The following is a 14,640-nucleotide window of genomic DNA, read 5'->3' as shown; positions in this document are numbered from 1 at the left end:
GGACCAAAAGGGGTCACCAGTGCCAGGCTGGCCACAAGCGTCTCAGTGTCTTGGAGCTGCGTCACAGCTGAGAGTCCCCCTTGTCACCCCTTTTTGGGACTGCTAGAGTGCACGGGAGGGGAAGGTCATGGCCAGGGACGGCTGAGCCCCTGCGTTTTGGGGCATTTAGCGCACCTCCTGCATCCTGCAGCCACCAGGGACCAGCACCCTGTGACCATATGTCCTTTTCCACCTTCCCTCGCAGTGGGACGAGCCATGTCAGATCCCCCCAGCACCAACAACGCCCCATGTGCACCCCGACCTGGCCCTACAAACAGGAGGTGCATTGCCCCAAAGCACGGGGATGTCCCCCCCAGGCACCCCAGCAGAGGGACAAGACCTTGTTTCCCCACTAAGACCAGGCACTGGGCACACATTAAGGGATGTCTGGAAAGGTTTTAGCAGCCTCGAGCCTCCGAGGTTGCTCACAGAGGTCCTGCTTCAGAGCTGGATAAAGCCCTGCGCTCTGCCCCTGCTTTGAGCAGCAGCTTGGGCAAGAGACTCCCGAGGTCCCTCCTGAATTATCCAAAACTCATTTCTGCTTCCTTTTCCCCCTTTCCCAGCCTGGAGCAGCCCCTCACCCGGAGGACACCTTCAGCAGACCCCTCCCGAACACGTGCCTGGGGGCCTGACGTGGAGGTGCGGAGCGCGGCACGTACCCGGCAGGTTGAACTGCTTCTGCTGGCGCGGGCACTGCGGCGAGGGGTGCAGCGGGGACGGCGGCGTGGCGCTGGGTGGCAGCGGCGGGGCCGGCGAGGACGGCGTGGAGGAGGTGGTGGAGGACGGGTTGCTGCTGGAGTCGGGCTGGTAGGGCACTGGGATGTGGTCCTGCTCGACACGGAGGGGGGAAAAGGAGAGGGGAGATGGTGAGAGCGGTGCCGGGTGGTGCCACGGTGCCGTGCTGCAGCGCGGAGGATGCCAGGTGACAAGTGGCAGCGACACGAGTCACCCTACTCCCATGTCTTCAGGAGTTCTGGGGAACAACCAGAGCCCCAGCACAGCCAGGGGGGTGATTTCAGGCAGGATTGGGAGGACCACACAAGGTTCCTGCAGTCCAGGCAGCACCCGAGCATCCCAGGACATCTCCCAGTGCCAGCTGACCTTGCCCTTCAGTAATTGTTCCTAATCAAGGTAAGGACACACATGACGGGACACACTGGGATGGGTTATTTAGGGCCACCTGGGACAAAACAAGGCTGAGGACCTGAAGGATTTGAGGGTTTGGAAAGGAAAACTGGGGACAGAGTTCCCCACATTGCCCACACCTATGCTGTCCAGTTTGGAGACACATTACAGGGTCCGATTTCCCCACTGGAGATGGGAGCTCCCCCTTGGCAAACCCCCAGAAATCTGCACCAGCCTCCCAATTTAGTCCCATTTAATGAGGTTTTAAATGAGCTGGGCTTTCCAGGAAACCCACGTGTGCTTTGTACAGTCCACCCTGACACAGATGACAGCCTTGGCTGGGCAAAATATTTTTTAAACCAACACCGAGCGCCACGAACAATGAGATTTCTACGCTGTGCACGGGGTACAGGATATCTCTGAAGAAAAGCTTTTAGAAACACCAACAAAAGAAGGGGCCCTGATGGATAAAGCACGTTTGTAGAGGACACTGTAACAGGAACAGGAGCACTCGGGTCACAGCCTGGGAGAAGCACGAGGACAATTTCCTAGCGGCTGCTGATCCAGCGGTCTCTATCAGTCCTCCTTAGAAAAGCCCCATTACATCCTCAGAGCCGGGTACAGCTCGGTGATCTGCACTTGCACGTATTAGGACACACAGATTTATGTATCAGCACGGGCACGAGTTTCATTTGTAGCTTTCAAAGCATGAGATAGGTCTACAAATATACAGTGTGCGTCGTTACACCCTGCTTAGGGGAAAGCTACGACAGGAGCGCGGTGGCAGGAGGAGCCCGGTGCTGCTGCCCTTCCTGTCCCAGCCCGTACCAGCGGGCTGAATCACTTCCCCAGTGCCCTCTAATAAAATAAAGGAGCGTGGCGGCAACATGAAAAAAAAAAATCACTGGAAGGACCCACGCTTGAAAGAAAAATGCACCTGGGTTTCTTTTTGCTTCCCGCGGCAGCTCCGCAGCCTCCCCAGGTGCCACCGAAGCCATTTGCACCACGCCATAACCGCAACAACAACAAGGCAGATAATTACTCTGAGGATCTCCTCAGAGCCTGGGGTGTAAAAACTCTAAATTTCCTCCAAAATAAACCCATGCTGGTTTATTGCAATTAATGTAGCGCAGAGAAAACAGCCAGGTGCACTGCCCGCTCTGCCTCGACCGGCGGGGCCAGGGACACGAGCAGAGTCCTCAGGGCTTGTCTGACTTGGAACAGTTTTCCTGAACTTTCAGGCAGCAGCTCCAATCCCACATGATTTTTGAGCTATTTGAAAAAAAAAATAAGCTTGGAGGACGCAGAATGCAAGGAGAAACCCACCCGGTGGGTGTGCCTGGAAAGCCAAGGAGCCACAGGAGCAGGAGATGCTCCATCCAGGGGAAAACGAACCTGTCCCAAGCATAGGGCACATGGGAACAGGAATTTAATTAATTCCTCCCTTTAAGAATGACTTTCAGAGCTGCATAGCAGAGGGGTCTGATGCTCCAGGAGAGGACACAGACCGGAGCAAGTTGTGGCAGCAAGGGGATGGCTCTGGGATGGATCCAGACAAGGGGTGGCTGAAGATCCAGCAAAAGCCACCAAGATTTTGGAGATTCCCCTTTTGGGGGTGTGTAGGAGGGATGTGGGGCATCGAGGCAGGAACAGAACCTCGGTGGCTGCTGGGCAGGGGTCTGGGGACCACGCCGCGCTGCTCACCTTGTTGAGCTTGTTGGTTTTGGGGAGCGTCTGGCTGACGTGCAGGTCCGAATACCTGGGGGGCTTCCGCAGGGGGTTGTTGATATCGCAGGGCACCGACTCTGTCCGGACTAACCTCGCTGCGGGGAGAGGGGACAGGGGGGGACAGGGGTGGAGGGGGGGGAAAAAGAGAAAGGGGGAGGCTGTAAAGGCGCACGTCGGAGAGCATCAGCAGCCACCAGGAGCCCCGGGATTCGGCCAGCACGAGCATTTTCCCACCCAGTGCCACCATCCTCTTCCTCGCAGCAGGCCAAGGAGCCGGCTCAGAGCCTCCCACTCGCAGCAGGGACCTTTTAGGAGCGTTTAGGGGGGGGTTAATTCATTAACGCTGAACACCGGCTGCAGGGGCTGCCCCCAAGCCACATCACTCCTTGCTCCTGCCCTAAAACGTGCAGCAGGCAGCTCCGGCTCCGGCAATTTCTCAGCCCGCAGCCGTGACCCCAATTTCTGGGAGTCGCCCACTGCCGAGCGCAATGCATTTCCCTGGGACGGAACTGCTGAGCAGGCTTTTGGTGATCGGGTGGTGTTTAGCGCTCACGGGCAGCCTTATTAGCTCAAAATTAAACTCAGAGCTGGAATTGGCTTTGAAAGCATTTCCCCTAAGTGATCTCAGCCCTTCGTCCTCCGCCGTTGGAGCACTCGGCCAAAAACTGGAAGAAAAGAGGTGGGAAGCGGCGCCCGTCTTCCAGCCACAAAATCTCCCTTTCCAGGCTTGCAAAAGTGCCCAAATTTCCAAATTTCTCTGTATTTCCAATGGATTCTCAGGGCAGGCAGCTCCGGAAACACCAGGAGAGCATCCGGAGGGGCACGGCCGGGACCCGCATGCACCGAGAGCCGCGGTGGGTCCGGGTGCCACGCGTGCGCCCTGAGGTAGCGAAAGGCTGAAACCTTTTTTGGCACTTACCCCGTGCGGTGGGGAATCTGAAAAGAAAAGGTGGCAGGGGGAGGGTGGGTGGAAGCGGTTTGCAATGCAAATCTGCCTCGCCCCGCACGGCTCGTCTCCCTACAAGCGGAAAAGACGGTCGGTAAAATTTTCACAGAGCGCCCAAAGCGGTTTCGGGAGCCTCGGGGGATGGGGGGCAAGGGCTCGGGCTCCCGAAAGTCGCCCGGGGGCTTCTGAAAGTTTTACCTGGAGGCAGCATCCCGGGAGGCAGAAGCGGAAGAAAGGCCCTTACCTCCGCGGTGGATGATCAGCAGGTGGCACGGAGGGGCCTCTTTGGTGCATTTGTTGTGGCACTTGAGCCTAAAGGGGGGGACACGGAGAAACCCGTAAGGAATGGGGATGGACACGGCCCCGGCGCATCGCCCTGCACCCAGGGCTCGTGGCCACATGGTGGGGAAAGCCTCCTTCCCCACTCCTGCAGACCCAAATCGTCATTTCTGACTTTTAACCAAAATAACAGCAATGTTCGTGGGACTTTTGGTGAATATTCTGCAATATTTGGGGGGGATGGAGCCCACGGAGGGCTGCACCCCACGGGCAGGCACGTAGGCACCAACAGGCTCCTGCCCCAAAATGTTACTAATTAGGGATGGGAAAGAGTCCACAGCCTGTGGATGGGGAGAGCCAGGGGAAAAGGGAAAAAAAATAAAATAAAACACAGGAAAGAACTCAAAAACCAAGGGCAAAGGAGGAAAAAACGGCAGCAGCTACAAGTCAATGAGCTGGGTAATGAAAATTCAGGAGTCTTGCATGTTGGCTTTTATTACAAAGCCATTCCTAGAGGGAAAGGTAGAGATTAATTCAGTCGTTGAGGCTTGGGGGCTTTTTTGCTCTGTTTGGTTGGTTTACCTGCTTTTTCCCTCCCCCTCTTTTGGGTAAGGGAACATAGCACGGGGCCAAGCAGCTCCGGCAAAGTCAGCAAACACAAACATTTTGTGTTCACCCCAACTTTTTAAAATGCTTGGGATTCATTTGCTCTTTTCTGAGCAAAGGCAGGAAGCAGGAGTAGGACAGATCCTGGCCGTTTTTCAGCCCTTGCACACACGGGGAAAAGGGGGAGAGCTCCCAGGGGAACGGGGTGATGCGTGCAGGAGGTGGCCTTCAACGCTCAAGCGCAAAAAAAGCTGAAGAATCACCACTTAAAAAAAAAAAAAAAAAGGTTTTTTAGTATTATCGCTTCCAGAAAACCTCCACCACCACCCAGAACTGCACAATAGCTCTGCATTCCTTGCCCGGGTTTAAATCCCACTTTGCTAACTCATCAGCATTTAATCAACGGCCCCAGCGATCGTTATCGCTTGATAGCCCCGGCTAACTCAGTTACCAGCAGACAATCAGCAAATTCCCAGCACTGATCCCTAGCAGAGGCAATTGCGCCTCCAGAAGCAGTTTCACTAAGTGCTGATGCCTGCACGATACGGCGCAGGAGACGGGCGACCCTGGATTTTAAGTGGCATTAGCATCCTCCTCGCCGTCTTTTCCCAGCCTTGCCCAAAAAATGGAAATGGCCCCTCCGCCGCCGTCCCTTCTCCTTTGCAAAGCATCTTAATTGTGCTCGTGGGTGGGCTGGCTGCTTGCCGCCACGTGCCTGCCAGGAAATAGAAGCCCCTGCGACTTTTGCTGGGGAAGAAAAGGAAGGATTTGGGCCAAAGCTGGGCGCGAAGCCCCCGTGCTGCCTGCAGGTGCACAGCTCCGCACGGCACCCTGCCAGGCAGCATCCTCCCCAGGGACCCTGCTCTGCTCCCTGCATGCAGACCTGACCATGCCTCAGCCCCATTTTGGGGCTATTTTCACCCAATCTCATGTCTCATTAAGGCTTCCTACAAGGTGGTGGGGTGCTGGCTGCTTGCACGTTCCCTGAGCCCCTGCCTGGCTCCGCCACCGAAGCCCTCGGGATCCCCCGGGAGCCGCACGCGGAGCTCCGTACTTGCAGTTTTTGCACTTCAAGCCAAACAACATTCCTTTCCCGCAGACGGTGCAGGTCTGAGACATCCAGTACTTGGTGGAAAACCTGCGGGGAGAAGAGCAGAGGGTGGCTGGGGCCAGGCGTGGTGGCACTGCCCCGTCCCAGCACCCTCCTCCAGCACCAGCACCTGCGGGTGTCTGCTGAGCCGTGATTTATCCCTCCCGTGCTGCGCTCAGCGCTGCTACAGATGGGGAGGCGTCGCCCTAAGGATGCCAAAACACCCCTCTGAATCTCCCTCTGGTTTGTGCAGCCTGCTCCCAAGGAGGTCCGAGCAAGCCACCAAGGAGGGCTCCTTGCAGCTCTCCAGTTTTACCCACCCAACGTTGAGCCCAGGGCTCCAAAAATTCCCCCTTGCCCCAGGGCTCGGCTTCCCAGCCCGCACTGAAGAGCAGCCCCGAGGCAATTTCCCATCTTTCGCCTTCCTGCCGCAGGTACAGAAGGGCAATAAACCAGAGATAGGAAATTTGCTGAAGGTTGGCGGGGTCGCGGGTAATACACGGCTTTTATTGATAGAGGCTCCAGCCTTATCTAACCCAAATCGGAGCTGAAATGGAATTTAAATGGGCTGCCAGGACAGTGCAGCCAAGCGTGGCAAACTGGGAATCCAACACAGAGCCCCCGTCCTGGACAAGAGGAGGAAAAGGAGATGCTCATCGCATCCCATGCGCTTTGCTGAGGCTGCTGCGTGTCCCCAGGGGGCACGAGGAGAGGCCAAGGATGGCTCCGGCGTCCCCATTGCTCGTTCCCATCCCACACCAGGGCCAGCGTACCTGTGCTTTATGGAGTTTCCCAGGTCTCGTCGGGGGATCTGTGGGGACCAGCGAGGCACTGACAGCGTATCTGCAGGGGACGAGACAAGGAAACCATCGGGGTTAACACAGGCGAAAGCCAGAGGTGACATTTTCATGGGGGGAGGAGCAGAGGACGCACCCAAAAATGAGGTTTTGCCAAACTTTTCCCCCGGGGACACGCCGGTAGTTTGTCTTTTTCCAAAGGAAGACGCATCGAGCTTTGGGTCTGGGGGGCATCGGGGTGCCTCCAGCACCCATTTTGGGGCAGGAGGGGGGTGGGAGCCGCTGCACCCCCCTGTGCACACGTGGGTGTGCGAAAGCTGCTGGAGCCACTTAGCGGTTTCCAAACAAGAAAAGGGAAAACGAAGCATAAACGGCAGCGGCACCGTTTATTAATAAGACATCACGTCTTGGGGTTGCATTTCTGGCTGAACAAAAAGCTGAGCGTCAGCCGCTTGTGAGCCAATTTAACTCTTATTCAAGCTGCTGATTAAAAGGAGAAAGCAGCCTCCGTGTGCTTCTGCTGGGGGAAAAGGAAGGAGAAAGGGCAACGGGACCTTGGCTGGGTGAGGGAAACGAGATCTGGGGATTCGGAGCGCTCAACGAGGGGCTCACCAGGGGGCCCGAACCAAGCGAGCCGGCCCCAGCTGCAGCGCCGGCCGTTTGCTCGGCGTGCCAGCAAATCCCTGGCTAAACACACTGCCAATATCCCCCCTCCTAGCGGGGAGAGCCGCTGTTTGCTTTAATATCCCATTTTAATAATTGCGCTCCGGCTGAAGGTTACATTTCCATGCCTGCGCCCATCGCCGCTGCGGCTGGAGCCCCAGCATCCCCCAAACCAGCCCAGCACCAGCAGCATCCCCAGCACGGCTTCTCCAGCCCCGACAGACCCTAAAGCGCAGTCAGCAATTAAGATGTTTGAGGACTACAAAGCCAATTAAGGTAATTGCTGCCCCTGTTTTATACCGGTGGCACTTCTGCTTCTCCGGCATCAGCACTCCCAACCCCAGCGCCTGCAGCAGCATCCCTCCTGCTGCCCCTACACCCACAACCTGCAGGGGACGGAGAGATTTTGGGGACCTCCCTCAAAGCCCAGGCTCGATGCGGGAAGCAGCCGGCCCGCTCTGCACCCAGCCCTGCAGCACCAAGCCCTATTCTCCCCTAAATGCCATTTTCTCATCCGTAAATCACATTAAACAAATAAAATCCACCACCAACCCCCCCCCACCAACTGGTCCTCAATGAACCAAACAGGCAAGAACAGCTCCTCTCCCCGAATTAAATTACAACCTCCGCTTCAGCATCCACAATTTATTTCCACTAACTTTCAGCTGGCCTCAATTAAATCCTGCCATCCCGGGGAGGGGGAGAGGGGCGAGGCAGAAAGCTGGCCGAGGCTTTTAATTACTTTCTAAATGCGCTCGCTGCAAAATTTATTAAAGTGTATCGGGGATTTTAACCTCCGAACAAAAATGAGACCGACGTGATTCACAGTTAATTATTTCCATTACGGGGGATGAGACACGCAAAGCAGAGGCCTCCAACAATAGGGCTGCTGTTTGCAGGGTCGGGACACGCTGAGCAGCGTGCGGGAGGGCAGGGGGAGCGCCCCGTTGCCACCCCAAGGATTTGGGGGGCTTTTCGAGTTAATTGGCAATTCCCCCTTTTAACCTGTGAGTTGAGTTGTGCATCTAGGGGAAAGCTTTTTCTTTTTTTCCCCATGGGTGATATTAATCGAGGGTTAACCCCAAAGGGAAGGTCCTGGGGATGCTTCCATGCAGGCAGCGGCATCCTCCCAGCACGGCACAAATAACCCCATCAAAACCCCAAAATCACCAGCATGAGGGGTAATTGCAAGACAAAGCCTCGTGGCCACGGGATGGGAGCAGCACATCACACTGCCACAAAGGGGATGAGCCGCTTTTGGGGTAGATCCCTGCCAATTTGGCACCCCTGTTGCAGTGGGCACCTCCAAGCATCCGCACTGCGCCCCAGCTGCACCGGGGAGATTTTGTTCACCTGGTGAGAAGAGAGGGCAGGGAAAACCAATTGCAGGGAGTCAAAGAGCTCGGCAGGGACCTCGCCGTGACACCCTGACCCCACTGTGACCCCCTGCCCCTGCATTTTGGCAGCACGGAGCCTGATCACCAAACCCAAACCGCCCCGTGACCATTGGTGTCTCCTCACCTCCCCTGCCCCACCGTCATTCATTCCTGCACCACCTGCAGCCTCACTCATGGCCCGAAAATCAGAACTTTTTAACCATAATTCCCCTTGCACCGGTGTGTGAGGACTTTTTTAGGGTGGTGTTTTATCCCCCTTCCCTCCCAGGTGCATGGGGCCAATTTCAGAGGAGGACACAGCAGGGACCCCCCCATCCCCCTATCCCCCATCACCTGCTGGACCCGTTGCCCCCAGGATGCAAACCCCTCATCATGAAACATCACCACCCCCCCCAGCTGGGGGGTACCAGCGCTGTCCCACCCCAAAACCTCTGCGCTTTCACCACCACCACTGCATTGCGCTCGCAAGCGGCTCCTCGCTCGGCACGGGACGCTTTATCCCCGATCAACAGCCCACGTTTGACGGGGATCAAATGTGCCAAGAGACATCGGGGGGGGGGGACGGTGACAGCCGCGTCCGGTGCAGCAGTGACAGCGGGGACAGGAGCGAGGAGCCCCTGTCACCTCGTGGCGGTGACAGGCGGCGGTGACGGGTCCCTGAGTGGCACCCGTGCGCGGCGCAGGTGACGGGGCCGGGATGCGGGTGACGGGGCCGTGACGCCCTCCTGGCCCCCGCCTGCTGTGGGAGGAGGATGCCTGAGGGATGCTTTGCATGGAAAAGGGTGGCCACAGCCCCCCCCGGGTCCTTTATTTGGGGTTTCCCCCCTCCCTGGGGGCAGGTGCCCTTCCCAAACGTGCCAGGAGCACCGCGCAGGGATGGGGTGCGCTGAGCTCAGCCACGGGTGGGGGTGTTTTGGCTCGCTGTCAGCCTTACCCATCTCCTGCCACCCCTCTGGGTGCCTGGAGAATTTGGGTGGATTTTGCTGTCCATCACGGCAGCAGCCCGATAAACAAAGCCTCCCTCCTGGTACAGCAAACAACACGGGGCTGTTTTCATAACACGAGCAGGAGGGATAAGATGGATGGAAGGGGACAAGGAAGGTGGCTTTGTTGGGGATGAGATAGAGGTGGGAGGGATAAGGGAGTTCCTTCTTTCCCAGGGCACCGTGTGCCAAAAACGGGACGTTTCTCCCCACTTTGATGGGGGACGCTGGCAGAGGTCGCTGCCCGCAGGGAGCCGAGCCAAGCTCCCCAGCAAACTGCTCCATGGCAAAGGGTCTGGGGGCACCTGAGGGTGCAAATCCCCTCTGCAAGGCACCTCCGCACCTCGTGCCGGTTGGTTTTGAGGCCAAAAGAGGATGCGAGACCTCCCCAAACAGCAAAGGATGGTGCAGCGACGCTCCGAGCAGCATCCCTGGCAGCTTTCCCCAAAAAACATGTACTCTGTGCAGAATTCAGGCTCAAAAGGGGTTCAGCCCCCCTCCTCCCCTAGAGCACACGGGGTGCAAACGTGTCACCCCGGCCACACCTGGGAGCAGGCAGCAAGAACCCAGGTCCCCAGGGCAGCATGCTGCGCCGTGCCACGGCGCGGGGACGTCCCCGCTGCAGCTGGAAGGATGCTCCACGATCCCGCGGGCCAAGACGAAACCTCGGCTCATCAAAAGCAGCCGAGGAGAACAAGGCAGAGCTATTTCCAGAGCGTCTCTGCTAGGAAAACAGAAGTCACTTCATCATAACGGCAGTTCCTCTCTGCGGCGTGACAATCCTATTTATACAGCCGGAACGTCGCCTTCAGTCACTTCACCGGCTCAAATGCCTCCCTTGGGATTTTTCTCCCCATTCAGAGCCTACGGAGAGCATTCAGAGGGTAGGAAGTGCTTCAAGAGGAAGATTTTGAGGGGCTGCTGCTCAAAGCTTCACGTGCCAGGGGATGCTCCGTGCTCCCAGGCTAGGGAAGAGCCTCTGCTGTGCGCCGTGCATTCGGCAAGGTGCCCGCACGTGGAGGCATCGCAAGCAGCCTGGGCTTGCTGGGGGCTGATGCTGGGGTTTTCCCTCCTGGGACATGCAGGGTGTTGGGTGGTGTTGGGTTGTACTGGTTTGCACTGGTTGCACTGGGTGCTCCTTGTCTTCAGCAGATGAGGAAGGGCAGCAGCGAGGATGATCCCTGCACACCAAGAGCCACGTCCCCAGGTCCTCAGCGTCCCCCTGGCCACCAAACCCAGGTGTGGGAGGGTGCCTGGTCCCCATTTAGCTCCCACAGCATCTCCAGCGAGGGGCCGCGCTCCCAGCAGGTCCCTACCACTCCCTTCCCCTGCCCTCAGCACCACATCGGTGCCCTAAAGGCGCTGGAAATATTCAGAATAACTGCACCTGCAGGTGGCTTTTTCCAGGTGAGGACACCCAGCTAACAGAGGACCTGCAGCCATCAGTCTTTACAACCAAAAGGAGATCCATCCTGATTTTTGGGTGCTCAAAGCAAAGCCACAGGGTGGTGACTCCTAAATCCTATCTCCCCATAGCGAGACAAACCTGGCTGCTGCTTATTTGTAGGGACACCCAGCGACAGCCCTGGGTGCAGCCAGACAGAGCATCTTTTACCCCTCAGCTGCAAGTCTGAGCTCCCCCAGGAGCTCCCCAAATGATTCCTTCCTCTCTGCTGCTTCCCCTCCCAGTGAAAATCGATTCAAAGCAAAATTCCTGGGGGTCCTTTGCCCCTCCGTGGGGATGTGCCGGAGGAAAGGCTCCTCCTGCAGCTCGGTGCCAGCCCTCTCCCTCACGCCCCAGCTGTGCAAACCCATCCCAATCAGGGCAAATCCGCTGATTAAAAATAAAAAAAAGCTTCAAACCCCGCATCCGATTGGGAAAGGGGATGATTCAGACCAGAGCACGCTCCTGCCAGGAGCAACGAGAGGAGCTGGGCGGTGGGAAAAAATGATGGGGAGATCACAGATCTTCACCTTCAGCCTGAGAGAGGGGCTGGAGAGCAGCCCTGTGAGCCCCCCATCAACCCAACAGGACCAACACTGATTGTTCCAGTGCTTGGACAAGTAAATCTGCATCGACCCACACCAAACTGGGCAGGGAAGAGGTGTTTCTGCCAGCCATGCTCTGAGGGAAGGGAATATTGGGGAGAGCTTGGCTCAAAGGCAAGGATGGGGATGGGGTGCTTCTTGGGGACCACGAGGTGGCCAGGCATTAGGGAAAGAAAGCTCCTGCACCTCGGCATGGAGAGGCTGCAGAGACATTCACTCCTCCCCAGAAATAAACGGGTTTCTGCGCCGCTCGCCGTAACTCATCTTCTCGCCGCGCCGTAACGAGCCCTGGCTTCAAGCTCCATTAAGCCCCAGAAAATTATCATCCCTCTGCAGAGCCAGCACCGTGCTCAGCACCTGCTGGCCTGTGCAGGATGCTCCTGCTTATTTTTCCTTTCATCGCGTTTCCCCACAGCCTGCTCAGCGCCCGGGACCGATGGGTGCTGAGCGCACGGATGCTGCTCCTGCAAGGAGCTCGCTCTGTAGCTGATGCTAAAACCTCTCACCATGGATCAGCCTCTCTCCACGGCTCACTTCCAGCTCCAGAAACAAACATTCGCGGCAGCCAAGGAAGTCAGAGGGCCGAGGGGAGGGAAATGCGAGAGGACACCTCTCCGGCAGCGCTAGCCGTTTGCTGGTCCATCACTTCTCATTGTCTCGCGCTCCTGCTCTGCCACATTACATCAGGTCATCATGCCACGGGACGCAATCCCACGCTGATGCACGAGGAAGCCTAACGCAAGCAGACACATCAGCAGTCTGCTGAGAACGGGGCTTTATTTCTTGGTTTCTGGGCCGCTACTCCCCGTCGGGCCGGGCTGCAAGGCGAAATCAGCCGGTGCTGCGGGGTGGGGGGGGAGAGAGATGCAAAAATACCCTCGCCCCAGGCCAATCTGCTGGCCGTGCCAGCCCGAGTCAGGTAGCCGGGCGTCTCTCTGGAAATAGCAGCGCCTGCCCTCCGAGCTGCTGCCAGGTCCCATTGTCCCCAGAGCCCGAGAAGCAGGAGGTGCGGGATGCCAGGCGCAGCTCGGAGACTCTTCCATGCTGCCAAACGGCAGCTGATGCGGGGGAAAAAAGAAAGGAAGAAGTGGAACTAGGTGATCTTCCAGGCCCTTTCCAACCCAAAGAGTTTGGTGACTCTGTGAAATGATGAGATCTTTGCTGGCAGGGCACTGGGTGAAGCAGCAGCCCCGTGATAGCGGCACGGGGCAAGGAGCGAACCCACAGGAGTTTTGGGGCTGAGCATCACTCCTGGATCCTAAAAGCTTCAGGCCCTACAGAATGCACAGGGATGTGAGCATCAGGCTGCCCCTCCTGGCCAGCAACGCGCTGGCTCAGCTCCTCAGACCAACCCCCAAAAAAGCACCTCCAGGAACAAGGATGAGCAGCCCCGTGCAGCCCCATAGGCAGGATCTGAGCCGGCTGCTGTGCTCCAGCACCGTGGGGCTTGCAGCAGGCTCAGCACCTTGCACAAAGGCAGAACCACGGCTGCAACCACAAAGGATCCCTTGAGAAACACCCACCAGCAGTGCAAGGCAGCATCACTGACCCATCCAGCACGGGGAGAGCTCACGGATCTCCCACCTCCAAGCAGCCGAGCTCCCGCACCTGCTGCCGTACCCTAAATCCGTTTGCACATCTCCGCATCCCTCGCGGTGCTTTTGCACCTACCCAGACTGACGGCCTCCAGTCTGCAGGTTCTGCACGGCACAGCCGTGTGCCTGTCGGCGGTGCCGTGCCGGGACTTACTTGCTGAGAAGGTGGCGTCGGTGTGGACGGGAGGCGTGGAGGGGAGGAACGGCGGGTACCCCACGAAGAAGGACCGCAGGGAGCGCTCGGAGAGCAGCGGGGAGCGCTGCGAGGGGATGTTCTCGCAGCTGCCCACGCTGTTGTGGATCTTGAGGTTCAAGGGCTTGTTCTTCTTCTTCACCCTGGGAGAGAAAGGAGAGGAGAGTGAGGGGCAAGGGACTGGGGGGGGGTTGCTCGCACGATGCTCCCCGGGGAGCGATGCTCGCCCAGTGAGGCGCTGCACCGCCCTGTAAATTTAGTGATAATTCTACCCACAGCCCTGGGAGAAGTCTTAATCCCTCCCTAACATCCAAAAAACAAAGGGAATTTTCATAAAGTGTTAAGTGTTAACTGCACTGGAGAGCTCTGGCTGGGAAGGGTCAGCTGGTCCCAAAATGTCCCTGAAACCTCAGTGGCCCAGCAGCTCCCATCCCCATCACATTGCAATAACCAAATGTGGAGAGCAGCACCAGCTGCTGTGCCCAAAGCTACTTCTGGGAAAGACAGCTCAGCCCTGGTGGAGGATTTGGGGCAGAAAGACCCTTTCTGAGCAACTGCCCTTGGTTATCACGGTCCAACTGTGGACAAGGGACCTCCTGTGCTCGTCACAGCGCCGGTACCGATGGCACAGTTAGCATCGACTTGCAGCTGAATTTCATCCTCTTATTCAGTCTGCTGCCTTTGATTCCTGGCCACATCGTTATCATTTTAATTAGACTAAAACCAATGTGGGAGCAGAACGAACCGTGGCACCTCTGCAACAGCAACAGCTGGGCGCATCCAGCCGCAGCCCGGGAGGGAAACCCACAGCAGCTGGCCCCGGAGCTAAACCAGGCACCGTGCAATGCCAAGAAATACTGTGCCACGCCAAGAAATGCTGTGCCACGCCAAGAAATGCTGTGCCACGCCAAGAAATGCTGTGCCACGCCGTGCTGTACCGTGCTATATCACTAAATGTGCCATGCCGTGCCATCCCACGCCACGCTGCGCAATGCTGCAAGCTCTGCTGCAGCAGAGGACAGGAGAGCATAACCCCCTGCACTGCTCTCTCCAGAAACTTTCCTCTTTGTGCCCGTCGGCTGCTGCCCTGCGAGCACCTGCACGCTCCTCCACGCGCCCCAGGCCCTGCTCTGCCCTTTTGCTCCAGCAG

General features: G+C 57.5%; 1 protein-coding gene across 4 annotated transcripts in view; it reads right to left on the bottom strand.

Moving 5' to 3' along the window:
- The window catches only part of KSR2 (kinase suppressor of ras 2), a 56,902-nt gene that overhangs the window by 23,656 nt on the left and 18,606 nt on the right, over positions 1–14,640 (bottom strand). For 3 of the 4 annotated variants that reach the window (XM_027469794.3, XM_072024186.1, XM_072024188.1), the window contains exons 5-11: positions 13,452–13,633; positions 6,587–6,656; positions 5,778–5,861; positions 4,083–4,150; positions 3,812–3,910; positions 2,869–2,987; positions 699–867 (exon numbers count right to left, since the gene is read on the bottom strand). In XM_027469794.3, the coding sequence (XP_027325595.2) occupies positions 699–867; positions 2,869–2,987; positions 3,812–3,910; positions 4,083–4,150; positions 5,778–5,861; positions 6,587–6,656; positions 13,452–13,633 (791 nt within the window). The remainder of the gene's footprint in view (positions 1–698; positions 868–2,868; positions 2,988–3,811; positions 3,911–4,082; positions 4,151–5,777; positions 5,862–6,586; positions 6,657–13,451; positions 13,634–14,640) is intronic. The other variant, XM_072024187.1, reaches the window with a different exon arrangement.

Source organism: Anas platyrhynchos, chromosome 16 (genome assembly GCF_047663525.1).
Source record: "Anas platyrhynchos isolate ZD024472 breed Pekin duck chromosome 16, IASCAAS_PekinDuck_T2T, whole genome shotgun sequence".
NCBI lineage: Eukaryota > Metazoa > Chordata > Aves > Anseriformes > Anatidae > Anas > Anas platyrhynchos.
The sequence above is the reverse complement of the archived record's forward strand: the minus strand, read 5'-3'. Positions and strand labels throughout refer to the sequence as shown.